Source organism: Cyprinus carpio, chromosome B5 (genome assembly GCF_018340385.1).
Source record: "Cyprinus carpio isolate SPL01 chromosome B5, ASM1834038v1, whole genome shotgun sequence".
NCBI lineage: Eukaryota > Metazoa > Chordata > Actinopteri > Cypriniformes > Cyprinidae > Cyprinus > Cyprinus carpio.
Window position 1 is genome coordinate 19,353,571 of NC_056601.1, and position 27,714 is coordinate 19,381,284.

At 36.6% G+C, this 27,714-nt stretch overlaps 1 protein-coding gene across 2 annotated transcripts in view; it reads left to right on the forward strand.

Moving 5' to 3' along the window:
• col27a1b (collagen, type XXVII, alpha 1b) overlaps positions 1-27,714 on the forward strand; it is a 74,319-nt gene that overhangs the window by 32,755 nt on the left and 13,850 nt on the right. For both annotated transcript variants that reach the window (XM_042724746.1, XM_042724747.1), the window contains exons 8-32: positions 2,397-2,441; positions 3,549-3,602; positions 4,703-4,747; positions 5,709-5,762; positions 6,667-6,711; positions 9,511-9,564; positions 11,719-11,763; positions 11,925-11,978; positions 12,483-12,527; positions 13,487-13,540; positions 13,866-13,919; positions 14,041-14,094; positions 14,893-14,946; positions 15,785-15,838; positions 16,614-16,658; positions 17,491-17,544; positions 21,200-21,244; positions 21,344-21,397; positions 21,616-21,669; positions 22,300-22,353; positions 22,920-22,973; positions 26,249-26,302; positions 26,875-26,919; positions 27,233-27,277; positions 27,385-27,438. In XM_042724746.1, the coding sequence (XP_042580680.1) occupies positions 2,397-2,441; positions 3,549-3,602; positions 4,703-4,747; positions 5,709-5,762; positions 6,667-6,711; positions 9,511-9,564; positions 11,719-11,763; positions 11,925-11,978; positions 12,483-12,527; positions 13,487-13,540; positions 13,866-13,919; positions 14,041-14,094; positions 14,893-14,946; positions 15,785-15,838; positions 16,614-16,658; positions 17,491-17,544; positions 21,200-21,244; positions 21,344-21,397; positions 21,616-21,669; positions 22,300-22,353; positions 22,920-22,973; positions 26,249-26,302; positions 26,875-26,919; positions 27,233-27,277; positions 27,385-27,438 (1,269 nt within the window). The remainder of the gene's footprint in view (positions 1-2,396; positions 2,442-3,548; positions 3,603-4,702; positions 4,748-5,708; positions 5,763-6,666; positions 6,712-9,510; positions 9,565-11,718; positions 11,764-11,924; positions 11,979-12,482; positions 12,528-13,486; positions 13,541-13,865; positions 13,920-14,040; positions 14,095-14,892; positions 14,947-15,784; positions 15,839-16,613; positions 16,659-17,490; positions 17,545-21,199; positions 21,245-21,343; positions 21,398-21,615; positions 21,670-22,299; positions 22,354-22,919; positions 22,974-26,248; positions 26,303-26,874; positions 26,920-27,232; positions 27,278-27,384; positions 27,439-27,714) is intronic.

The window sequence follows — 27,714 nt, forward strand, 5'->3', positions numbered from 1 at the left end:
GGGACTTCCCTCCCCTTATGCAATATATTTCCATAGTTTAGGAGGAGGGAGGGCATTGTTCATTATCCTCCACAGAAGAGCACTCAGTTCCAGTGTGGAGATCACAAGCCTGTGTTGTATACATTTAACCTGTCTTTGATCGCTTGTGCCAAACTATGATTTGTTTTGTTTACTCAGAAGAGTCCTCACTAATTAGGTTTCTATAAGCATTTTTTTTTTTTTTTTTTTTGTAAAGAGATTTGCCCCAGCAGGCACAGATAAACACCAAAAGCAGTTGATAGAACAGTTGGCACCGGCACAGTAGCTGTGGGTAGAGTGTTTGCTCTAAATCACATACAGTATATAGCCACAAAATCTGTTTGGATACTGAAACCATACTTAAAAATGCATAAATGTCATAGCATTATATAACAAAATATCAATCCAAATAGCATTTATTTATTTTAATGAAAGATTTTTCACAAAAATGTTATGTTTTAAATTGTTTAATACATTAATAAATGTAATAATAAAGATGCATACAGTACGTTACACTTTAGTATAGGGATAGGTAAGATTTTAATTTTAGAAAAAAAGTCACTTATTTTTATCAAGACTTTAATTTGATCAACATACCATAAAAATTGTAATACTGTGAAATGTTATTACAATTTAAAATAACAGTATTCTGTTTGAATATGTTTTAAAATGTAATTTATTCCTTTGATGGCAAAGCTGAATTTTCAGCATCATTACTCCAGTTTTCAGTGTCACATGATCCTTCAGAAATCATTCTGATGTGCTGCTTTGGTACTCAAGAAATATTTCTTATTATTATCAATGATGAAAACAGTTGATGCGTAAATATTTGTGGGAAACATACATTTTGACAGGATTCTTTAATGAATAGACCGTAAAAAAAGCATTTATTTGACAGTTAAGATTTAACATTTTTAATATATATAAATATAAATAAACATTACAAAAATAAAATGAGTCAATATATAACTGCTACAGCTGACATGAGTCAATATATAACTTATATATATATATATATATATATATATATATATATATATATATATATATACAGTATATTCTGCAATAATAAAAAAAAATATATATTCTATATGTACAATGTACTTGTGTGGGAGTGTTACTCAGTGAGAGCTGAACCTTGCCATAGAATTTCCATTCCTCCTCTTGAATTCTAGTCAATAGAAGTTTCCTCTCTGTTATTGTAATCCCAAAGGTTACTGCCAATTACCCAGCCAAGACACATAACACCACATGATTTTTCACTCACTGTGAAGGTGTCGATGATGTCTTCATTACATTTACAGTCCCTACAAGTTTTCGTAGAAGGAAAGGTACTTAAAGTGGTACCTCTCCACATTGAGGAATGAGTGCCATGAATGTTCCTGTTGTGTAGGACCCTGAAGAGCTCCATAGATCAATTCTAAATTGTTTTTGTTCATTGGTTCTTGTTCTTCTTAAAGTAATAGTTCACCCAAGAATGAAAGGAGTGATTCCAAACCTGAATATACTGTACTTTTTTAAATGGAAAAGAGCAGCTTGGACATTCTGTGAAATATCTACAGTTTAATATATATAACATATATATATATATATATAAATATATATATATATATATATATATATATATATATATATATATATATAAATATATATAAAAACATTTTTTGCTGCTTATGATAAATTTGTAATGAAGCAATTACAGTACATAGTTAAGTTAATGCGGTAAACTCATAAAAATAAAACCTGAAGAGGTAGCTACCACATAAGCATAAAATGTTGTCTTCCCCTCATTATGGGCTAATATGAGAGCTAATTGGCCTGTCCCCAGACCATTTAAGCATCTGCTCAGCCGTTAATGAGTTGGTATTAGTTCGGAAGTGGCTTGCTGTTAGAGTAGAATCTGTTGATGTGCACTTTGAGACCTGTTATGTTTCCCTACATTTATTACTTTTCCATCCCTCCATCCTGGGAACATTTGTAAACCGCTGGGATTGTACATGCTGGTTTCACTTTGTTCCTGTAACTCATCGGCAGTCACACTGAATGCAAAAGCAAATTTTCATTTCATTATGTCAAAAAAGAATGACGTTACTTGTGTAACGAGACCATACTGTCAGCTTATGGTCATTTAATAGCTGTTAGTGGGAAATGATTAAGTTCCTTTAGAATTACTAAAGTTTAGAGATTATGATCATTTTCTTTTGGCTCTGTATGTGGAAACCCCCCAGGAGATGATTAAGCAAATGTTTGAGAAGTGACTCCCTAAAAGGCACATTATCCTTGCTGTAATTTACCTCCTCTTGTTTGACAAACTATAAATGGGAGTGTTTATATCCTTTCGCAACACTCAGTCTGTCTCTCTCTCTCTCTCTGCTTAGGGACAGAAAGGCCATCCTGGTCCCTCTGGCCACCCCGGAGATCAAGTGAGTTCCTATGCCACTGCTTTTTTTACTTTCCACAAGAGGAGAATTAAAGGAATTTATAAAACTAGAGGATTGACAAAACTATGATATTAACATAACCTAAGTAAAAATCCTAAAGTTGCCGTCACATTCGCCATTGCTTTGCAAACTTTTGAAGGTGAATTCTGAAGTGAATTGGGAAGAATTTCACTTGATAGAGTTTCCCTCTGCAATTTTATGCTTGTGGTTGGCAGAATAGCTTTTGGTTTTTTTATTATTATTATGTCATTATTCCCATTATTACATCTGTGGCTTTCTTTTGCCTGTGAAATTTGACTGTGCAAATGTGACCACACCTTAGCTCTGAATATTATCTTGTCTGTTTAGTAGACATGATGATTTCAGTTGGGCTCTCATTTAGAACTTTTCAGATCCTTTGAGAACTAAGATGGAATGTACTGTATGTGCACAGCTCAAGAGTACTTAAAAAAAAAAAAAACTTTTAGAATTAAAAAAGTAGCAGACTACAGACTCACAAAATGATTAAATGCATACTTTTTTTTTAATTAACAAAAATCTTTCATCTAACCAGAACACTTTGCTACTCAGTTGAGATTCATTCCAAATCATCCACACTTGCATATATAATAAATTACATGCTTAGCAATGGACACAATGAAAACTAAAAAGAGACTGTAGAACTGATTTTAAAAAAATCTTTTTTTAAGTTTTAGCAGTGTAGACTTACCTCAAATTTCTGGAATTTAGAGTTGTGGAGTTATAGTAGTATAAAAACAATATCTAATGCTTTCATCTCTGTTTCATAATTTCACAATTCTGTGGTCAGCCACACACGCTCCATTTTTGTCATATTGTCAAAAATGGCAACACATGAAAAAAGACTGCAACTATTTACAGACACACAGAAGAAAAACATGTTGTTTTAATAGAAAGGCCATTCACTCCCCCCTCTTTCTCTCTTTCTCTCTCTCTCTCTCTCAATTGTGCTTTTTATCTTTCTTTTTGTTTGTTATGGCTTCCCACAAGAAGAGCTTCCAATGCTAATGACATATTTATTGTAATGGATTTTTTCCTCCTTGTATTCTGTTCATTCTCCTCTCTCCACAGGGAGAAAGAGGACCGGATGGAAGCCCGGGTGCCAAAGGTTATCCTGGCAGGCAGGTGCAGTAAATCTTCTGTTGTGCTGCCGGCTTTTTAGAGCTTGTATTAGAGACTAAAACAACTTGCTCTGACTGCCAATATGACCTTTTATTTTGACATACTTTTTGAAAAATGAGAATTGTTTTTGGCATTAACAGGCAATGAAAATGAATTTTATATTTTGAGCTTAGTGTGCTAGCACTAAATTAATCATCTTTGGGTGGCAAAGTCATGAATGTTACCTGATCATTGGAAAAGTCATTTGCAAATGATGATTCTCCAGCTTTTGATAGATGTTCTCCCTCGGCTGAGTCTGCATGTGATCAGCCACAGCTTTTCCAGATTACCAGATTCACATATTCAGGGAAACAAATACAACTTACTAATTAAACATTCTGGTAGTTTCCAGTCTTACATAACTTCACAATGAGGCCTGCTTTAGAAAATCCCATTGGAATTTAGATTTATGTTGATTTTTGGCGGACTTTGAGAGAATCAGCTGATTTAACTTTTTAAATAAAAACTTCAACCAAAAAGATATGCAACATAACATCCATCAGCCTTTTCCAAACCAATATTATTCACTATATTCAAAATAACACATTAGAAGATATTTTAATATACACGATATGGTGGTAACCAAAAAGTTGACAGTGGCCATTGACTTCGATAGTATGGAAAAAATACTATGGAAGTCAGTGGGTACCGTCAACTGATTAAATGCCAGAAATTAAATCTTTGGTTGAGCTATCCTTGGCCAAGGTTGGTTAAATCAGCACATGCTACAAAATCACACATCCCAGTTTAGTTTATGTTAAAGGTTTGGCAAGTCTAAAGTAGGAATTGTGAGAGGTGTTGCCAGAATTGTTTCACAGTTCTCAAGTATGTCTTCCAAACACTTGATAAATTTTCAGGAGGACATATTGATTGGCACTAGATCAACTTATATGCTACTTTCCACCTGTTCAGCAGCAGCTCCAATCTGTTCCTCATGATTATCAAGCTGTCATTTTTTGATAGTGTATTATACACAGAGTACTATGGAGTTTTAGCTTTCATAAGCATATCTGGAAAATTGCAACATCATAACTCATCATAATTGCTTTGTTTGTGTTTTGTAGGGTTTGCCGGGGGCTATAGGAAATATGGGACCAAAAGGTGTACGGGTAAGGGTTAACTAGCACAGAGACTCTCTATATTACCTGTTTTGATATACCTGTATTGTCTTGATATATTTTTTTATTCAGAAATCATTTAGACTGTGTTGGCTATAAATGAATCATCATGTATTGGCTGAGTTCAGTTAAGATGAGATGTTTTTGCATTCCATGATTGTTCCTACTTATAAATTTGCCTAAAAGTGATAGAGCTATTATGTTCAGGAAGTTTTGTAAGGGCTGCTACATTTTTGGTATTGAAACCTTTTTTTCCAGTTTGGAAACTCTGAAAGGCACCAGAAAAGGAAATGGTTGTAGACATTTAAGGATCCGTTATTGGGAGTTGTTTTCATTATAAAACCTCAGAACATCAGCTCTGAAAGTATAGCGCTGTCAGCTGAGTTTTATATTATAATTCCACTAACATTTTAAAACCAGTTTGGTCTTGTAAAGTATATGGCAGCAGTGTACATCCAAAGCCTTTTTTTATTATTTCCCTTAGTGTTAACATGTATAAAAAAAATTACTGTATACAACAATATGTTAATGTATTTGTAATAAATATATTTTTAATAATGTTTTATTTCATTTAGTTAGTTAAATATTGAATGTTTTTAATTTTTTGTTGCTTTGTATCATAAAATGCATAATTCCCTCATCAATCTTTGTCTTTTCATGATTTTATTGTATGTTCATGTGTATTAACCTTGTGACCCAACCTTAGGCATCCTGCCGAATGCCAGTGTGATCCCTGGTGTGAGGGTATGTGCCCTTGGACTACATCGTGGAAGCCAGCACCATGCAGTCCATGGGCATATACACTTGCCTCAAGGGCTAGATCTTCACCAAGAGTCCACTGTTCTCAAAAGACCTTTGCAAGTTAATCTGCACTTTATCAAGGGATATTCAGACCAAATCACTCTAAATTGTCTCTGTTTATTTCTTGGCTTCTTACAATCCCCCTTTTTAGGGCTTCATTGGAATCCCAGGTGTCTTCGGTCTCCCTGGACCTGATGGAGAAAGAGTGAGTTTTGCTGTTGTTTCTGCACTGAAGGGATTTTTTTGCTAATTATGGATGTCATAAAGAAATGCACAGCAAATAGTTTGAATTTGAATGGAATAGAAGTATTCAGATGATGTACAGATTTAGAAAATGCTGAACACAGAAAACAAACCAAATATATATATATATATATATATATATATATATATATATATATATATATATATATATATATATATATATATATATATATATATATATATATATATAAAACAACACACCAAATGTACCAAAACAAACAAAAACTTGAGTTTAACAACTGTTACTAAAGTTGTGCATGAAAAGTCCATTGATGTTCCCTAGTTTTTAGTAAAACAGTGTGGCATAATGGAGATGGTTTCAGATGCCCCTAGAGGAAATATTACTTGAGCAAAGCCCACACACTTCCACTTGTGCCTTACATGTATCATTCTTCTTTATAACTGTGACTTGTAAATCCAGAGCATTTGCTTTGAATAGGAATCCTGGTGAAAGGGGCACGCTCCATTAAAACCACAGAGATCCCCCATCAAAACAGTAGTTAGTCTCAGTTCTCACAATATTTGCTCAGGAACCTCGAGCTGGTGAATTCCGGCCTGCAATACTTTGTGGAAATAGCAATATAAGCCCCAGGGAGCTGGAATATGGCCTGCTGTGGATTAGCCAGATCATGTCTCCTATTTTCAGGCCCAGAGGGACAGAGTTCATAGAGATCTGAGAGACCCTTTTGTGTCCAGAAGAACAGAAACTAAGACCTTTCAGCATTCACACAGTCTATTGCGTCTGGGATTGGTAAATGATTAATTCACTGTGTGCTTTTTTTGTCATTTCTATCTCTTTTTACCTGTCTTTCCATGCTATCCTTCTGTCTGCTGTCTCCTCTTAGGGTTTACCTGGTGTTCCCGGGAAGAAGGGCAAGATGGGTAGGCCGGTAAAGTTTTCTTTCACCATCCTCTCTAGAGAAACTTCTGTGAATGACTTGCCTCTGTGTTCACTGATTTGTGTGAGAGAGGTTGATTCTGTTTGTGCTGACTTAATGACCCTCATTATCTACAATCTTAAAGCAGGGTTTCTCAACCATTGTTCCACATGGATGGATACATTAGAGTAGTTCACCCAAAAATGAACATTTGTTGGAAATTTACTCACCCTCAGACCATCCAAGATGTAGATGTAGTTTGTTTTTTCATCAAAACAGATTTGCCTTTGTCCAGACCTCTTATAAAAAAACATTACAATAATCCACATGGCTTCAGAACATTTCAGTAATTAAAGGGATACTCCACCCCAAAATGAACATTTGTCATTAATTACTTACCCCCATGTCGTTCCAAACCCGTAAAAGCTTCGTTCATCTTCGGAACACAATTTAAGATATTTTGGATGAAAACCGGGAGGCCTGTGACTGTCCAAGAGCATATGCAGCATACGGTGATATGGAGAGACACAGAAGACACTGTTGACAAAGGAATTGTTGAATAAAGTCTTTATTTTTGTTCTCTTTGCTTACAAAAAGTGTTCCCATTGCTTCATAATGGTACGGTTGAACCACTGATGGCAGCTGGACTATTCTGACAACGATTTTCATACCTTTTACGGACCTTGACACTGTTATTTACTTGGCAGTCTATGGGACAGTCACAGGCCTCCTGGTTTACATCCAAAATATCTTAGATTGTGTTCCGAAGATGAACAAAGCTTTTACGGGTTTGGAACGACATGGGGGTAAGTGATTAATGAAAAAATTTTCATTTTGGGGTGGAGTATCCCTTTAACATCTTGTGAAGCAAAAACCTGCGTGTTTGTAATAAACAAAAGCAATGTTATGAATGGATGACTTATATTTTAACTGGAAGCAACTGTTTAAAGTAAAAAATATCTTGATGCAGTTATTTATTATAAACATGCAGTTTTTTGTTTGACAAGACATTAATTGATGGACTGGAGTTGTGTGGATTACTTGTGGATTATTGTGATGTTTTTATCAGCTGTTAAGACTCTCATTCTGACGGCACCCATTCACTCCAGAGGATCCACTGGTGAGCTAGTGATGCTAAACTTCTCCAAATCTGTTCCAAAGATGAAACAAACTCATCTACATAATATATTTTTAAGCAACTATCATTTTTATGACTTTTTTCTTTAAGATCATGATCACATTGCAGCCTAAATTCCACATGATAGATAGATAGATAGATAGATAGATAGATAGATAGATAGATAGATAGATAGATAGATAGATAGATAGATAGATAGATAGAGATAGATAAAGTTTTACCATCTGCACACTCATAGTCATTTTCTATTTACCAAAATGACGTTGGTGCTCTAAGTCTGCATATTTTCAAAAGAACTAGACATTAAGAATTCAAGCTCATCTTTTTCCAAAACAACTTCCAATTATGTGCAGTTCCTTCTAGACTCAAAGCACAAATGCAGTGCCAAGCACAGCTTCATCTGTTTTTAATAAGCAATTCTCTAACTCTGCAGTTCTGTTTGATAGGCAGCACATGCACCTCAGCTGCAACTCACTGTTTGCCTTGTTGGAGGACAAAAAAAGATCTCCACACAGCACAAGTGTTGACTTTGGCCTTAAGACAAGCACACGTTTAGCACACAGTGAAGTGCGACGTCATAGCTCTTGTCCTCTTATATAACGTAACAGTAGATAGAGGGGAAACAGCGCTGTCAGTGAATCCTTGCCGGTCCTCCTCTCGCTGCTTCTGGTCGTTGCCAGTGCAAGGAAACACTCAGCCATGGAATTTCCTGCAGGGCTGACAGAGACGAGAACTGAGCTTGTTTCTGTGACTCGGCATTAGGCTCTGTTTTCACAAAACAAAACTTCAGTGCAGCAGCCATACTCTTACATTTTTATTAGTACATTCTTAATTGCTGTTGTAAAAAAGGTATTTTAGTCTTATTAAATTAACAGTAATATTGTGAAATTATATTACTATTTAAGCTTTAAAATATTATTTATTCCTGTGATGGCAAAGTTGACGTTTCAGCAGCCATTACTTCAGTCTTCAGTGTTACATGATCCTTTAGAAATCATTCGAATATGCTGATTTGGTGCACAAGTAGCATTTCTTATTAATATAAATATTGAAAACAGTTGTGCTGCTTAATGTAATTTTTTTGTTGCATACTCACGTTTACTATTGATTTAATGATTTTACTCTACAGATACCATTTTATTATGTATAGAGCAGTTCATTCACACATTACAATTTAAAACGTTTAGTGTGTTTTCAGTATTTATTGTTAATCTTTGCTGTATGGAAAGCATGGCTAAACTCCAAATGCAAAATAAAAAATAGTTCTAACTTACCATACTATCCACAGTAGAAATAGTAAGACAAAAACCTGTTTTATTCACATACTTAAATAGTGGTAAAACAATTCTGGCCACTAATACAATGCTACAGTGTCTCCCAGTTTTCTAGAACATGTTGGCTGTATAGGAGATATAGTTGGTGGTTAGAACTTATTCTATCCTATTGCTGCTTTCCTGTGGCTGTTTTTTGAGATCCAGGTTTTTAATATCCCATGATTATGGAGTGGTTCTGGTGTTACAGAGGTTTGCGCAGGATTAGAGTGAAGGGACAATGTTTACCATGTGGGCAACTGGAAACAGCAATGCACAAATGGTATCTGCCCTGAGTCTAAGTGCGGTTTCTTCAAGTCTCGCTCTGCTAAGCTCTGCTGTCTCTCACATTTGTGTGTTTAGGGCTTTCCAGGAGATTTTGGGGAGCGAGGACCACCAGGACCTGATGGAAACCCAGTAAGTAGTGCTACATCAACCACCTGGCCAACTGCCATTTGGAGGAACTCCAGTTTTCTAACGCTCAGAGAGATTTAAGCATTGTTGTTTGGGGTTATTTTTATTATCAGGTTTAGTGTATCAGAATATTGCTGCACAGCGAGAGAAATGTTCAGCAAAAAGTCATCCCAAAGTCTCCTAGCCTCTGCATGCCCTTTTCCTGCCTGTCATACACTGTTATACACATATACATGCTGACCGGGCCACGCAAACCGCTACACTCTAATAAATACCTTTAATTTCTGCCACCACAATTACACACACAAGCTAGTTGGGCGTCCAGTGTGTGCAGCTCAGCATTGAGTAATACTGGTAATGAGGAAATCAGCTGTCACTACCGGAGTCTACAGCAGATATCTGTTTTAGCCATTACAGGGGTTGCTTCACTTTTGATCATTTTACCATATTCTTTACCCAATTTTTCATCTTATTCATGTTTCCGTGTACCATAATATTCAAATAAGTAATTTTTCTGTCACTGATTTGCATATTAGGAATTGACATCTTATAGACATAAGTATAATATCTTAGCAATCTATAAAATGTGTATTGTCAAAAATTTTAGCAGAAAATTGTAATGCAAAACCACATTTCATCAGCTTGTTAGTGGTCTTTGCTAAGCCTTTAATTACAGTCACTATTGCTCATACTTACAGTTAGGAATTAAAAATAAATAAATAAATAAATAACCTTGAGTATTAGACTACAGATAGTCCTGTACAATTTTGGGTTTGAACATCCAGTCTTTTGGCTTGTTAATGAGATGTGAGCCATTGTGCCATCGTATTGCGTTCATCCCACTGAATATTTATTAGATTACTTCCTTTTGTGTTCTGCAGAAGAAATTCATGAGAATGAGTAAATAAACTGTCCCTCTAAAATTCTTCAATCATTTTGTCTGCTTAAATCCTGCTCTTTCTTACAATTGACTGCAAGTTCACATTCACATCTGCCCCCATCCAGTCAACAATAATTTGATAATTCACACTGCGTGATCATCACTCGCATTTTCCTCTAATTTCAAGCATTTGTTGGTGATTTCACAAAACCTGTCAGTTAGTGAAAATCGGGGCTAAAATTGCGCATTAGCAAAATCCTAGCAGCCATTAAAAGGATAGTTCACCCAAAAATGACAATTCTGTCATTAATTACTCACCCTTATGTCAGAACACAAATTAAGATATTTTTGATGAAATCCAAGAACTTTCTGATCCTGCATAGACAGGAGCACAACTACCACATTCAAGGCTCAAAAAGGTAGTGAGGACATTGTTAAAATAGTCCATGTGACATCATTGGTTCAGGCGTAATTTTATGAAGCTATGAGAATACTTTTTGTGCACAAAGAAAACAAAAATAACGACTTTATTCAACAATTCTTCTCTTCCGTGTCTTTCACGTACATTCACAAAAGTTTCATGACGCATGCGTGTGTTGCTCTTGAAGCAGGAGCTGGCGTTCTTATGTAGAACCTGCATGTGCTGCGCCTTGTTTACAAAGAGAGGAATGCAGAGAGCTCTCGGAAGGTGCACCATTCACATAAAATTAAGTTTTGTTAAAAAATTTTAACTATACAAAAGTTAGTCATTAAGAATCTTGCCTTCCTGGGTCTTTTGCATACAGCCCATTGCATATACACTTGTGTAAACTTTTTTTTTTCAAAGCTGAGCTGGCAGTAGCTTAGCGTAGCGCTAGCCTGAGCGCCTGACTGCCTGCAGTACTGTAACCCTAACCATATCACAAACGTAGAGGACACGCACGCCTTCACCTCAATCCTTTTTATTCATCAGTGGTCACTCAGCAAGAGCAGCCGACCCCGTAACATCTATCTGCTCACTTTCAAAGAACAAGGAAAGCGAAAATACACAGGGGATTTTTTGGCCTGCTGCTGAGAGAGGAAGTAGGTATGGCAGGTAGCAGCCGGCCAGTCACGCCACACAACAAGCCCCTCTCTGTACTCCACAGCATGTCTCTTTCATTGGCTCACTGAGGGGTAGATGCAGGCAACAGATTAGCTTGCTATCAGGGAACAGAGGCTTGACCCCCACCCCCACAGACTTTCTCCAGCGTCCTCAGAGCGAATGACACTCAGTATCTGCTCTCTGTTTCTCACAGGGGGAGATGGGTGCCCCGGGTCCTATTGGCATCCCTGGGTTTATTGTGAGTAAACAAACATTCAGTTATTAACTTTAAACCTTCTGGTTGTGGTTTTTGCCTTCTTGAAATTGATGCTTTCTGATTAAAAAAAATAAAATAATCTGTTGGCCTGTGAATATAATATGTGCATTGTACATTTTTATGCTTGTTTCATTTCATGGCAGGGTGATATGGGTCTTGTTGGAATTGTGGGTCTTCCTGGATTAATAGGACCAAAGGTGATTACACTGAAATTGTTATGAACATCCATGCTGAAAAGACTATTTCAAACTAGCCTAAAGGAATTTGCTGGTCTTAGTTGATTTAGAATGGTTTGGCTGGTCTCCCAGCCTAAAAAGTAGCCAAAACCCCTCTAAAACAAGAAAAACACACCAATCTAACCAGCTCGGTTAGGCTGGGAGAAATCAAAAGAAATTAACTTACAAATTGCTTTCTTATAGTTGTCTTTGCACACTACACTGGAATAACAAAAATGAATTTTAATATGATTATTTGAACAATTGAAATCACACACAGTAGTACATAATACTTTAATTTTCAACACATTTAGTGACTTTTATTAATATGGATTTTTTCACAACAACAAATGTTGTAGGCAACACTATTTAATAAATGTACAGACAAGTTCAGTTTGCATTTAAGGAGCAACTGTTGGTTAAAATGTTCATGAAACAATTCTGGCAATTCTTCTTTTTAACAATTGTCTGTTTGTTGTCTTGCAGGGTATACCAGGAAACCCTGGCGAGTCTGGACTGAAAGGTGATAAGGTGATCTGAATAACCTTTATTAGCTTTCGCTTCTTCTGTATTTAATTTCACAGAGCCACTATTAGGAGAGACTGAGATCAGCTGTAACTTGCTAATATGTTGTCAGTCACAGATTCAAAAAGTTAAAAGTCAGTAAGAATTTTTTTAGAGCACTTCATTCTTTTATTCATCAAGAATGCATTAAATTGAGCAAAAGTGACAGTAAAGACATGCATGTTACAGAAGAGTTCTATGTCAAATAAACTTTCAAGTTGAACTTTCATCAAGGACGATAAAAAATTAACAGTTTTTAGCATTAATAGTAATAATAAGAAATGTTTTGTGAGCAGCAAATCAGCATATCAGAATGGTTTCTGAAGGATCATTTGGTACTGAAGATTCGAGTAAAGGCTGCTGAAACCTGCTCTGCCATTACAGAAATAACCATTGATGTAATATAATGATGCATACTCTATACATAACTCAGTAGAGTTCTCTCTCTGTCTGTGATTGTAAATAAATAAATAAACAAACAGATAAATAGATTTTCAGATATTTGTCACTTTTCAGTAAAAACTGCTTTAAAATTCATACAGTAATGAATGTTATTCTATCAAGTATTGATCAATATATTTTAGTAAAATAGCAAAGCAATGATTTTGTTACTGAGGTGTGCATTTATATGAGATTTAATATTAGAGAAGGCTGGTCTTTGTTGGTCTCTCTATCTGCCAGCTGGACAGGTTCTGGCAGCCCTGTACTTAAATGTTGTATTTGGCTGCTATGCAAGATATTTATAAGGCTTTGTTTTGGACAGCTTCTCTGATCTCCATGTCTACAGTTACAGACACATTGTAACAGATACAGATACAGTACAGACATAGAGACAGTATCTGGAGTAACTGGACTAATGCTGTGACTGAACTGCTGAGACATCCTGACTTAAAGGCCAGAGAGTGATGTTTTGTCTCTGTCGACAGGGTGAAGTCGGGTTGCCAGGTGAACCTGGAGAACCTGGATTTCAAGGTGACAAGGTATTTCAAATAACAGCTTCTCTTTTGATGTATTCACACAGCGAGTAATATAAAAAAACTGTGCAATAAAAAAATAGTGTAGAAATTGTTAGTAAATTTCACAGTTCATTACAAAGAAACCTCAACATTGAATGAACTGTGAAATTTTGAAATCGAAAGACTATATTTTCTTGTAAATCATAGTGCAATCAACTTTGTTTTATTTACAAATTAAAAAAATGTGTGTGCATGCATTTGTATTTGTGAGTATTTGTGTGCTTTTAAAGACCCAAACAGAGGTTTTTATTTAAGTAACTATGTACTTATAGTTAACTGAATTTTCCAGGGTAATCAGGGCTCACCAGGTTTACCAGGAGTTCGAGGAAAGCCAGGACCACAGGTTAATTCATACAACTTTTTTTATTACTCTTGTTATTTCATTGTATTTTACCAGGTTGATTAATCTTAAATCTTTAGTTCTGATTTGACAAAGTGTCAAATTATAGCTGTTTGTCTTTTAGGGAAAGCCTGGAGATCAAGGCCCAGATGGTTTGCCAGGCCCACCTGGCCCTGAGGTAATTGTGCTTACATTTCAGCTCAAGTGTACTTTACAAAGACAGAAGGTCATTGCCTTGTGTACATTTAAAGACTAGTGATTTCTTATTTTTCATTTACATAAATCAGCTGTGTCTGTTATAAGATTCAGTTCTTCCCACTGATGTTCAGTTTGCATACAAACCCATGCACAAACTCACAGAAATTGGCAAGAAAACGTAGCCAACTCGCAGACTTATGTAACCCCTCTCTCCCGGGTCCTCGCCGCCACACCTCGGCCTCAAACCCAGGTCTCCGGCATGGGAGGCGGACGCACTAACAAGGAGGCTAAATGACTGCAGCCACTAGCGCGTCTCTTGAGATCAGGAGAGTGAGGTTTACCTGCACAGCACCTACTCACTGGCCTCCGTTACACTCACCCCCCTAAACCTCACTCCCATCTGGGTCACGGCACCAATGTAACCCCTCTCTCCCGGGTCCTCACCGCCACACCTCGGCCTTGCTCCGAGTGGGCCTCGAACCCGGGTCTCCGGCATGGGAGGCTTTACCTGCACAGCACAGCACCTACTCGCTGGCCTCCGTTACATTTATAACATAAAAGTGTACATGTAGTGCACTTGGCTGTAGTAGTTCCTTCATTTTGTGTTAATTTAAAATAACCGCAGAGAGATGGACATTAATTTCCAGTTGTTTAGAAAACTCCCACAGTCCTCCCAATAGCTTTCAGAGTGATAAGTTGAATAGCTGAGATAAATTAAAATTCTTAGATAAATTAAAATGAATGTAGTGCTAAGACTAGTGTTGTTGCCTTTTCTCAGGGTTTTCCAGGGGATTTTGGACCACCAGGACAGAATGGCGCTGAGGGCCCAAAGGTGTGAATCTCTCCTCTTTAAAGGGGTCATATGATGCTGCTAAAAATAACATTATTTTGTGTATTTGGTGTAATCAAATGTGTTTATGCTGTTTAAGATTTTCCAAATACTGTACATTATTGTTTGTCCTCTATGCCCCGCCTTCTGAAACACGCAGATTTTTACAAAGCTCATCAGTCTGAAAAGCGAGGTGTGCTGTGATTGGTCAGCTATCCAGTGCGTTGTGTTTGGCCGAATACCTCAAGCGTGTGATGGAAATGTTATGCCCCTTAACATAATGTGATGCCTTGTCCGGCCGGAGCGATGAGACATAAACATAAAACCCATTATAAACGTGACATAAACATTATTTCTAGTCGTGTCCTCTTTTGGAAGGCCAAACAAAGTAGTTTCATTTCTCAATGAAACAGAGTCACACACCACGGCCTTGAGTGTTCAGAGGCCGGCTTGAGAGAGCAGAGGTGGGCAGGCTTGAGAACGGTGCGGCCAGCAGATTCTACGACCCCGGGCTGGACTCCGCTTCGTCCACAGTGAAAGCCGATCCTGCAATCCACGGTGCAAAGTGATGTATTTCCTCAGCGTCCAGCACGGATCAGCTTCAGGCATGACAAAGCGGATATCGTCCTCTTTTGGAAGGATTTGAGATTTGAGACTTTAGTCTTTGCTACTTTACAGATCTCACAAATACACAAATACATAAAAACACCCCAAAGATAAATCAAAAATATCAATCTTCAGAAAAAAACCCTTTAAGCTTTTGTTCCCCTTCCTAAAATTTGTAATTGGGTCACAAATTGTAAAATGGGGGCAAATATGATAATTTTTTAATACCGCGCAGGGGAATGCAGGAACGAGAGGGATCCCAGGCCCTGGAGGAGTTCCTGGACTTGAGGTAGGATCCGGACAAGTTCTGACCCTTCTTTGGTGTAGGAATAAATTAATAGCTGTAAATCTGAATGTACAACTGTATACAGTATCTGCATATATAGTTATAAACAGTGTGTAATATAAAAATGTTTATGTGATAATCATCCTCTGTGTATAATTGTATGTGTCATTTAAAAAACATAAAAAGTTACTTCATGCTGCAACTACATTTGCAAGTCTATTGGCATGTACAAGAAAGCAAGTCTAATAGGTCCAGTTGTAAGTATAATTAATAAATATATGCCTTTGGGTAAAGCCCAATATATCCATGTTTGGAGTATATTCTTAAAGAGCCAGGTTTTTATGCAAGGCCAGTAAAATTCCTTTGTAAACCCATCAAGGCCATACTTTTTCTATGATATGTTACAGTATGCAATTTTCATAGATAAATATGTGACACATTAATGCAAACAATAACTAGATATGTTTAAATTGGGTAACACGTTAGTACAGGGACCAATTCTCATGAACAACTAGTTGTTTATTAGCATGCCTATTGCTGTTTATTAGTACTTAGTACTGTACCAACACAATGAGGCACAACTTAAATCTTAATTCTGTTTTAAATATAAAACATAGCTTATTAAAATCTGATTAGAATCTAAGATTGTCATTGTATTACAGGTGTTTTCAAAAGGCTTTTGCTCATATGCATATCAAAAAGGTTAAAATCCTAATCAGTATAATTTTATAGATGCTTACTACTTCAAAAATGATAACGCCTCTGTTTTAAACCACAGGGAGATCAGGGCCCAGTAGGACCACCAGGGGCTCCAGGACTAGAGGTGAGTGCTTTCTTGATACACCCTTGGATTTCTTGAGTTAAACTTCAATCAGACATCTTTGCAATTGCATTGACTTATAGTCTATTGACATTCTAAGGAACCTCAGTGGCTCCTGACCAGAGGCTTCCTTTAAAGTCGTTGATGCTGGTTCAGGTTTTCTTGTAATTTTATAATTTTGTTATGTTACAGTTGAGCATTTAGCTTTATATAGTAATAGACTTCAAACACTCCTGTTGGTTTATGTCACTCAGCAAAGACTTTTTTATAATGTGTTAGTTTTAAAACCCTCCAAATACAATAATCTCCCTCTCTCCCAAAACAATTTTACAACAGCATACAGACTTGACCCTGATTCAGCAATGATGGTATAAAATGTAGTAAAGAATAGTCTGTCCTCATGCCAAAGCCTGTCATACAAACAGCAGCCTGTACCTGACAACAAGAGATGGATTCAAATTAACAGTTCATTGCATTTAACCCAGCTTTTCATGTACAAACCTTGCCAAAGATCCAACAATTTTACAGAGTCTGTCCAAGTGAGGCCAGTGTGGATAATTTAGCTAATGAGGCAAAAGGGTCAGACATTAGCTAAGAGATGACCAGGGGATATCTATCCAAGCTCCAACATAAACACTTCTGAGTGTTGTTCACTGGACTGAAAGTGATGCATCTGTTTCTGAATTATTTAATGAAGCTGCGCTCTCTTTGGGAGAGCTCATATGTTGGTGAATGGGGGAGATTGGTCCCAGGAACAGGGGCTAATGAGATGTCAGGGAGTAGATTTGGAGGACTGTGGGTCCAGTACTATGGGTCATTTCTACTTTCTGTTCAGGGCAGACCTGGGAGGAAGGGTTTCCCTGGGAATCCAGGGGAGGATGGAATGAAGGTAAGAATTCATGACAGCCAAATGGCCACTATAATTTACACTCCAATTTTCCATTAAGTGTGTTTCTTCAACTATTTGGCCAAGTTCGGCCCAATGGAAAATCTTTAGACTCTCAATCTCAATAGTTTTTTCTTTAAAAGTAATCTATTCTTAATGAAAATTCCCACCACATTATTTCATCATCACACCATGTTAACCATATAAAGCCTTATGTATGAAATAATATTCAGGATAATTTGTGTTAATTTGAGTATCATACTTGATACGTCAGGCATTTATGGCTCATATACAGGTGCTGGTCATATAATCATCATTTATTTCACTAATTCCATTCAAAAAGTGAAACTTGTATATTATATTCATTCATTACACACAGACTGATATATTTCAAATGTTTATTTCTTTTAATTTTGATGATTATAACTGACAACTAAGGAAAATCCCAAATTCAGTATCTCAGAAAATTTGAATATTGTGAAAAGTTCAATATTGAAGAAACCTGTTGCCACACTCTAATCAGCTAATTAACTCAAAACACCTGCAAAGGCCTTTAAATGGTCTCTCAGTCTAGTTCTGTAGGCTACACAATCATGGGGAAGATTTCTGACTTGACAGTTGTCCAAAAGACGACCATTGACACCTTGCACAAGGAGGGCAAGGCACAAAAGGTCATTGCAAAAGAGACTGGCTGTTCAAAGAGCTCTGTGTCCAAGCACATTAATAGAGAGGTGAAGGGAAGGAAAAGATATGGTAGAAAAAAGTGTACAAGAAATAAGGATAACCGCACCCTGGAGAGGATTGTGAAACAAAACCCATTAAAAATGTGGGGGAGATTCACAAAGAGTGGACTGCAGCTGGAGTCAGTGCTTCAAGAACCATTACGCACAGACGTATGCAAGACATGGGTTTCAGCTGTCGCATTCCTTGTGTCAAGCCACTCTTGAACAACAGACAGCGCCAGAAGCGTCTCGCCTGGGCTAAAGACAAAAAGGACTGGACTGCTGCTGAGTGGTCCAAAGTTATGTTCTCTGATGAAAGTAAATTTTGCATTTCCTTTGAAAATCAGGGTCCCAGAGTCTGGAGGAAGAGAGGAGAGGCACACAATCCACGTTGCTTGAGGTCCAGTGTAAAGTTTCCAGAGTCAGTGATGGTTTGGGGTGCCATGTCATCTGCTGGTGTTGGTCCACTGTGTTTTCTGAGGTCCAAGGTCAACGCACCCATATACCAGGAAGTTTTAGAGCACTTCATGCTTCCTGCTGCTGACCAACTTTATGGAGATGCAGATTTCATTTTCCAACAGGACTTGGCACCTGCACACAGTGCCAAAGCTACCAGTACCTGGTTTAAGGACCATGGTATCCCTGTTCTTAATTGGCCAGCAAACTCGCCTGACCTTAACCTCTATGGGGTATTGTGAAGAGGAAGATGTTATATGCCAGACCCAAGAATGCAGAAGAGCTGAAGGCCACTATCAGAGCAACCTGGGCTCTCATAACACCTGAGCAGTGCCAAAGACTGATCGACTCCATGCCACGCCGCATTGCTGCAGTAATTCAGGCAAAAAGGAGCCCCAACTAAGTATTGAGTGCTGTACATGCTCATACTTTTCAGGTTCATACTTTTCAGTTGGCCAAGATTTCTAAAAATCCTTTCTTTGTATTGGACTTAAGTAATATTCTAATTTTCTGAGAAACTGAATTTGGTATTTTCTTTAGTTGTCAGTTATAATCATCAAAATTAAAAGAAATAAACATTTGAAATATATTAGTCTGTGTGTAATGAATGCATATAATATACAAGTTTCACTTTTTGGATGGAATTAGTGAAATAAATCAACATTTTGATGATATTCTAATTATATGACCAGCACCTGTAGTATGGCATTGGAGAAAACAGAGTTCATAAAGATATGTTTTATTCAGGGGCCCAAAATATATTCAATTTGTTGCAGTTACTGATGGACAGAAATAAGATTCAATTCTGATAGCTGGTCATGTAAATCAGTGAGATCTTTATAACAGTTTATATCACAGGGCTGTTGAATGCTTGAATCTTATTGGTTGACAAACGTTCCAAGGTGTGCAATTATTTTCAGGGAAACACACGGATAAAGTAGTTCCAGGCAGGTCTTGACCACATAACATGTCCATATCACTTCGCCAAACGATTTCAGTAATTGCAAAGGTCCTTACAGCTTACATCAACAAAAGAACCAAAACACACAATGAAAATGACCAAGCAAATACGTATAGTAAACAATAAGATAACAGATAAACAGATAAAAACAGATAAACTTACAGTTTGTATTAGCAGTATTAGCAGAAATGCTGCTGCCAGTCACTATAGAGAGGTGCACAGACTCAGGTATTTCTCTCATGCTTAATCTCTTTATCCTTCTGTCTGTCTAATAACTTCATTATTAATTATTTATAACTGTATTAGTCTGCTATAAATGGCTCAAGCCTCCGTTACTAGATCTAAAATGTCATTTTTGAATTAGCAATGGAGGTGTTAGATGAGATGTGTAGTAAATTAATCCTACTCACAAGAGCATTTTAAGGACAAAAACCTGATGAATATCTTTAAATGCAACATCTGAGCAATATTTGAGGTTTGGTAACCGTGTTAAAAGTGCAATAATTGACTCCTTACATAAACAACTTATATACTGTAAATAAAAATATCAGTTGTCACTCTGTATCTTCCAATAGGCCTTATAAGATATTTAAATGTTTAGCTCTGTAGTAGTAATGTGATGAAATGCAATATAATGATGATTGAGAGACTGAAGTAAATGTTCCTCAAAAGCTTGTTAATCATGTTTGATACTCACATTTCAACATGATTTTTCTAAAAAAATAAAAAGAAAGAAAGAAAAGTGATGTATGTATAATCAAGTAAACCAAAGTTAGTTCTGTCCAGCAAGTGTTTATCTTGAAATAGTACTATAAAAGTTATTTTTAAAAGTTATGTTTACTTCATTTACAAAAATCAGTACATATTTCACAACAAAAAGACACATGTATTATGAACTGAAGTTGGACATTTTTACAATTATACTACAAGGATTTTACTTGCTAAAAAGTATAAACTAACAATCAGACAACAGAAAGAATGTAGTAGATGTTGTTTTAATAATGTTGATAGAAATTTGCATACAGTTGGCTTTATAGAGTTAATACCATTCTGTGATGAAAATGACATTTTAATAACAATTTAAAAAAATTATAAAATAGTTTTTAATAAATGTAGTATTTAAGACTAATTTCATAAATGTATTCTAAATACAATCAAATAATATTTTTACACATTGTGCATTTTTGACTAAATTACAACTTGAATGGAAGTAAAACACAATTCAAATATTATGTTTATAACATTTGCCCTAAATTTTTCATGTTCTCACACATTACATGTGTCTTATTTCATCTCAAGCTCTTCACTGACGCTGTTGTCTCCTTGGTAAACAAGTACACTAATGTTGGATAAAACCTAATTATGTGTCAATATAGTGTCATAGTTGAAGAAACACCCTTTACTTTTTTCTGTTCCCAATAATGTGTGAATGAGTCCCCTTTATTAGAGGTTGTTATGTTTTTAATGAATACATTTACATCTGAGTCATGGGTTTGCAAATCTTGTCCCTTTGCTGTAGGGAGAGCCTGGATTTCCTGGAAATCCTGGGATGCTTGGTGAGAGGGTAAGGGATTTTTTGTATACTTCTTTATATTTATATGCATTTTAATCTGGATTTAATAATCTTTGAGTTTATTTTTCCTTATTTCTTTGTGCACAATAGGGTCTTATTGGTTTTGTCGGACCTGTCGGTGAGGTGGGGTTTCCTGGAGAAAAGGTCAGCAATCCATTTCACTGCAGTTTCACGGCATTCCGCCATGTGTAATAGTGTTAAATTCAGATTAATCTTGGTTCCTGTTTATATATGGCATGTGTTTTAAATCAGTCATCAGGCATTTATGTTGGTTTTGTATCATGGTCAATGTTGTCTTTCCTTGATGTTACTGTTATCTTCTGCTGTGTTGTTTGGCTTAAATGTGTTTCTTGTGCTCTCAGGGAGATCGTGGTGAGATGGGTCTGCCCGGACCACCTGGAGAAAAGGGAGCGATGGTAAGGAGTAAGTCTGGATCTCGTCTCTGCTCTCAGGGGAACTCTAATACCCACTTAACCTTGGGCAGTCACTATAACTCACACAGATCACAGCTACAATGGTTGGAAAGTAGTAGTATGTGGGAAAATGCCTCATCAGCCATTTTCCATTCATGAGATAATCAGCTAGACCACTGCAAGAGTCATTTCCCTTTCAATGACATAAGGAAATTGTAGCCATTTGCTGCGCAAAGTGGTTAGGGAACAATGTCAAAGTTGAAACCAAATTCAAGCCACTCCAAAGAACTCCAACAGCAACCTTCCATTCTTTCCAAGAAGTTTTGTCTTCATTTCCATTGTTAATTATGAGCGCTGGCCAACAAACAACATCAGAGTTGTTCTCAGTGTAGTTTGCTACATCATGCTTATAAGAGCTCTTTCTTCTATACTGCACAAATATGTTAATAATAACACAATAATCACAAGCTTTTTTGTTTAAATTACCACACTACCAAGTTAACTTGCAATGGTGTACAGTTGTACAGTTGAAACGGAACAATAAAACAAATACAACTGAGTGAGAGTTTTTTAGAGATTAGTTCTTGTAATAGAGATTGTTCTATAATGATGTGCCTGTGATTGTTGTTTTAGGGACACCCTGGGGCCCCGGGTGAGAGAGGCCCATCTGGACCAGAAGGTACACCAGTAAGTCAATGTTATGTATTCAGTATATATAAACTGACTTCATTTACACTTTTCTGTGGTAATTTCCACGTCTTGTGCCGTCGTCAGGTCTGAATCTTTCTAGGTAAATCCAGATTACAGAAACATCATAACTGGCCAAGTCTGTCTCATTATACTTAGTAATCAAATTAACATTTTGCCTCCACTCAGCACTATTTACATTCTCTCATTAGAGCTGTCCATGGAGATTGATGATAGACTCAGACACTAGCATAATTAGCGGCCTACTGAATGAAACCTGACAACTCCTTGGGCTTCTTTGCTCTTTTCACACAAATGTTGATGTCATGCAAGCGTTTGGCAGGAAATACCATTTGAATGCACTCTGATGACCCTGTGAGGAGGGCAAAAAGTCAGCGGAGTACAAACATAAACACCAGCCTTTGAAGGACAGAGCTTTCACCCTGTAGTTGTAATCGCGTCAAGAGATGTTTGTTTGCCTGCCAGAGACTCTTGCCAGCTCTAACTGAATTTCTCAGGGAACGTTCTCCTGCTGCCTGATTCAGGACTCTGTTCTGTGTTTCCAGGGGCCTCCCGGGTCTAGGGGTCTCAGCGGCACCAGAGGACCCAAAGGCAGAAGGGTAAGAACTGATCATTTTGACTATTAGTAATGATGGTCCTTACATGAACATGTGCTTTGGAAAGTCAAAATGCTCAAGAATTAAAAGCAAGACATATTTTTGTAAGTAACACAGTATAATGTTCAAGCTATGCTTATCAGCAGAAGTCTTAATTTCACTACTCTATTCAATTAACATATTTTTGTAATCTCTCTAGATAGTTATCACTGTATACTCAAGATTTTTTTTCTTAGAGGAGGCCATTCAAGTTCACATAGGCCTGTAATGTGTTTTGCATTGCATATAGTTCTTTCATCTTTGGATAGTTTTGCGTCCTGCTAACGCAGTGGTTACTGGAAGCTATACTGGGCTATATTTCCTTTATATTTACAGTCAGTGACAGCATCATGGCAGAAGAGCTTGACAGATGGTATCTTTACATCAGCTCTGATTACATTACCATTAAAACCTTATTAAAATTTAAAAATTACACGCCACATTAACATTCAAATTTCCTGTATTTTAGTTTTATCCCCACAACTGTAATGATAACCCCCACAATGATGATAATGTCTACAAAGCTTAAGCACAAAACATTAGGACAAACCTGTCAATGATTGGGGAAACAATCTATTTCACATAATGTTCTTAAAAAACTCTAAAAATAAAGTCCAGCTGCAGTTAGACTTCTTTAGAAGTGAAACAGTACTAACACAATGAAGAAATCAGTGCCACCCACAGGGATCTGTTCCAAACCAAAGCGAGCCATGAGAGTTGAGGACAAACAAAAGACAGTCTCCGATCAGCTGTGGAGAAGTGGTAATACTCATGAGCAGCTTGGAGCATTTCAAATTTGCTGTGAAAGTTAAGTTTTAGTGTGTGTCATAGGTTATGGGTAATGGGAACCTGTGGGGGTTGCTTAAGAGTTCAGTCTTCAAGTACTGATGGGAAAGTCCCAAGCTTGGAGATCGGATTGTGTCAATGATGTCAGATTTATGATGATTCTCAGCAGATAAGAACACTCAAAAAACTCTTCAAGTCAACATATTTCAAAGAGAAACACAATATTCGATGAGGAAAAATGTAGGATTGGTTGATTTTATCTTTCTATTACCTGACTGGCTTTAGGTTAACCTTATCCAATAGCTTGCACAGCCTACATGAAAAGAGCAATTGAGTATTATTATTTTAGTTTGTTTAAACTTTGTTTCTATTTCTTTGCAATAACCTGCATTGATATATTGTTCACAATAAGACCAGGAACATGCATTATGAAAGTTAATACGGTCCACTATGATTTAGTGTTGACATTTGCATTGAAGCTTCACTCCTAATGAATTTTACATAAGTTCATGTTGTATAATGTGTTAATACAATTTCTAATTGCTTTCCAGCTTCCCATCAGAAATTTCAGCACTCATAACTGTCTTTACTCGCATTACAAAAACAGATATCATAAACTTAATTTACCATCACAAATGAAACATTAATCCTTCAACAAACAAAAGATGAATGGCAGTTAGGACTGAATTAACACTGATGGAAACCGTGGAGGTCTGGGATTTGAGCCTTGTCATTTTCAAAACGCTCAGTTCTGTTAGTTCCCACAGACAGATCCATTTATCTCATTGCTCTTTGGAGGCCAATATTCATGTAATTTACTTAGGAATAAAAAGTCTTTTCACCTCACAGACAAATCAAAAATAATTTGAAATATTGATAATAAAGTTAAAAGTGCATTGGGCATGCTGTCAGATCAATTCAAATCCTCAAATCTTCTGAGGCATTCAAGTCCTCCTTGAAAGTTTGTATTTGTGAGTTAGGAAGCTGTGATTGCAACACTGCAAGATGGCCTTTTTACAACACAGAAAGATTCTATAAAATGATGAAAGAATGCACATAAGGGGTTTTTGCTTTATTTTTTATTAATTTTATGCTGGTGGAGTTAATTGAATGTACATGCAATTTAGTTTCATTGTAAATGCAGCTAGTTTTATTGTAAATAACAATTGATGAGCATTCCAATCAGCTTAACACAGCAACACTGATTACCAATAATGTGATTTTTAGTGATTTCGGTTTTCTAACCAATATCAGAGAATGTTCAGGAAACCAGTCGTAGGTTTTGAAGTTCAATTTGGTGATGCTAGTGGGACGGAAAAAAAAAACTCTTTACTGTTTTAAAACAACTTATTAAGTTTTACAGTAACTATATCAGCATAGAATACAAATAAAAATTGGTTACACTTTATTTAAGGTGTCCTTGTTACAGTGTAAATATACATTTAAGTGCTGAGTAATATTAATTAACTAGATGTACTTACTATTAGGGTTAGGGTTTGGCTTAGGGTAACTTGCATGTAAATATGCATAATTTATTGTTGTTATAATAGTAAGTGTGTAACAAGGACACCTTAAAATAAAGTGTTACCGAAAAATGCTACTCAAAGTCAGCTGAAGTTTTGTTAAAAATCTACAAACCATTGCCACTGAAACAAGGGCAGGGCTTTTATTTAGAATTAGGATTCAGAATTAGGATGCAGATTCTGATGTTTTATTTTTACTTCCTTTTTATGATTCAAGTTTCAGTCCAGGCCTGATTCCAATCAATCCAAATGTTGTCATTAGCCCCTGAAAGGTCAAAGGTTTGCTGAATGACTTCAGATCAGAAGAACAGAGGCAGCAGTGTTGCACTGGCCTTCAAAAGCAAGTTCTGTCAGAGGAGAACCACACGTCTGTTCTTCAGCAGGAGCCACAGCAATTGCAGCCATCATAATATCCCCATTGATCACTGTTTCCACCTTCCAGACAAAGAAATCCCTCAAAGTCAGAGATCACCCAGCTGTGGCTCTACATTTTTCATAAGGCTTATGAGTCATCACAATGGAAATATAATGGCAGCTTTCCATTTTACTTTGACTGAACTTCCATGATGTGAAAGGCTAATGTTTCACAGAAGTCTTTAGGCCAAAGCTGCATTCATTCAGGTTTTTGCCCCTGGTGAGCTGGAGATTTGACTCGTTCAAGACCATAAGTCATACAAATTACTCTGAATTAGTTGTCTATATGTGATATAGGTTTGTCAAACTTTGACTAATGCTATACTGTATATCTGCTAGTTACACTAGGTGATAATAGTAAACTTGTTCTCTTGACCCAGAGTATCACCACTGATGTCTTTGTCTGTACAAGTGTGCCCTCTGCTGTTTGGTTAATTTTTTATTTTTATTTTAATTTTTTACACCCATATGTGTCTGCTCCATAATGCCAGTTTCATCTCTCCATGTTCTACACAGGGTGCGACGGGCCCAGACGGACCAGTCGGAGACAAAGGAGTGATGGGAATGAAGGTGAAATATTCAGCAATGATTCTAGTAGAGCTAAGTTAGAGTTACAGTCATGATACTGATTAGAAAATAGTCCTAAACATCATTAATAGTCACCTTTTTGGACTAAAGACATTACTGTTTCCTTGTTTTCACTATTGTTTATAAGCACAGTTAGGGCTGCATATGATTAATTTGATATTAATCTTCACTGGCAGCTTAATATTGAGATCTTGAAACATTTAGCTTAGTAATTGTATTCTCGTGAGATGTCAGTAACTTCAAAATGAAGTGAATGGTGTTTGTTGAAAGCGGCGTAGTAATGCAATGCTATTTTTCAAGATGAAGTACTTGACTTCCTCCATGCTGGCATGCACTGCATTTTCCCTACCACAGAACAAAACAACATATGAAACACATCTAAATTGTCAGCACAACATTTTATCAACCTTACAATGCTGGAAACTTTTTTTTTTTTCAGAATTGTCTCAAAACATTTGCAAAATACTTGGTTTTGGTTTGATCAAACAGAATAAAGAATATTTTGATTTGGTTGTTGCAATGGAAAAGAGTTGGTGACTGTCCCCTTTCTGCAGGGTCCTGAAGGCCCACTGGGAAAACAAGGCTTCAATGGACAAATGGTAAAATTATAGTTTTATATCTCTTAAATTTTGACACTTATCAAAAAAATAAATAAAAATAAAATAAAAATAGTGCAAAAAATTGTACAACAGCGTGTCACTGGGGCAGTATCCTCAAAGGGACATCTTTGTACCTTGTACCTTGTACTTTATGCCCAAAAGGTGCATATTTGTACCTTACAGTAGTTGTATGTACCCTTAAGATAGTAATATATACTCTTATGGTACTACTATGCACCTTTTAAGTGTAAAGAACTGGGACCTGCCCCAGTGAGCAGATGCAGGGACACTGAGATTCTCTCTTGTGTAATAGGGTAAAATTGGTGAAACGGGTGAAACTGGACCAACTGGATTTCCTGTGAGTAATTGATTGTTTGATACACAGTTTTTGATAATAAAAGAATAATTGGAAAAAAGTTTATAATATATACATTTTGAAATTAAATATGTATATCCATTTTCTAGGGTGTTCAAGGGCCAACAGGACCTCCCGGCGCAAAGGGCATCTTAGGAGAACCTGTAAGTACATCATTCATATATAATTAATGAGGATTTGGACTGTCAAGCTCCAAAACGACAAAAAAACACCATAAAATGTTCATGAAGCAGTCCATCTATTCCAAGTCTTTTGAATTTCAGACCGAAATTTAAGCCTTTAATAACTGACTTTGTTCCCCTCCACTGTTCAGATCCGATTAAAATGGTACCATTACATGTGACATATCAGATTGGATGATGTCAATGTGATGTAACAACTAATGGGAGCATTTATTCTTGAGTAAAACAAACGGACTT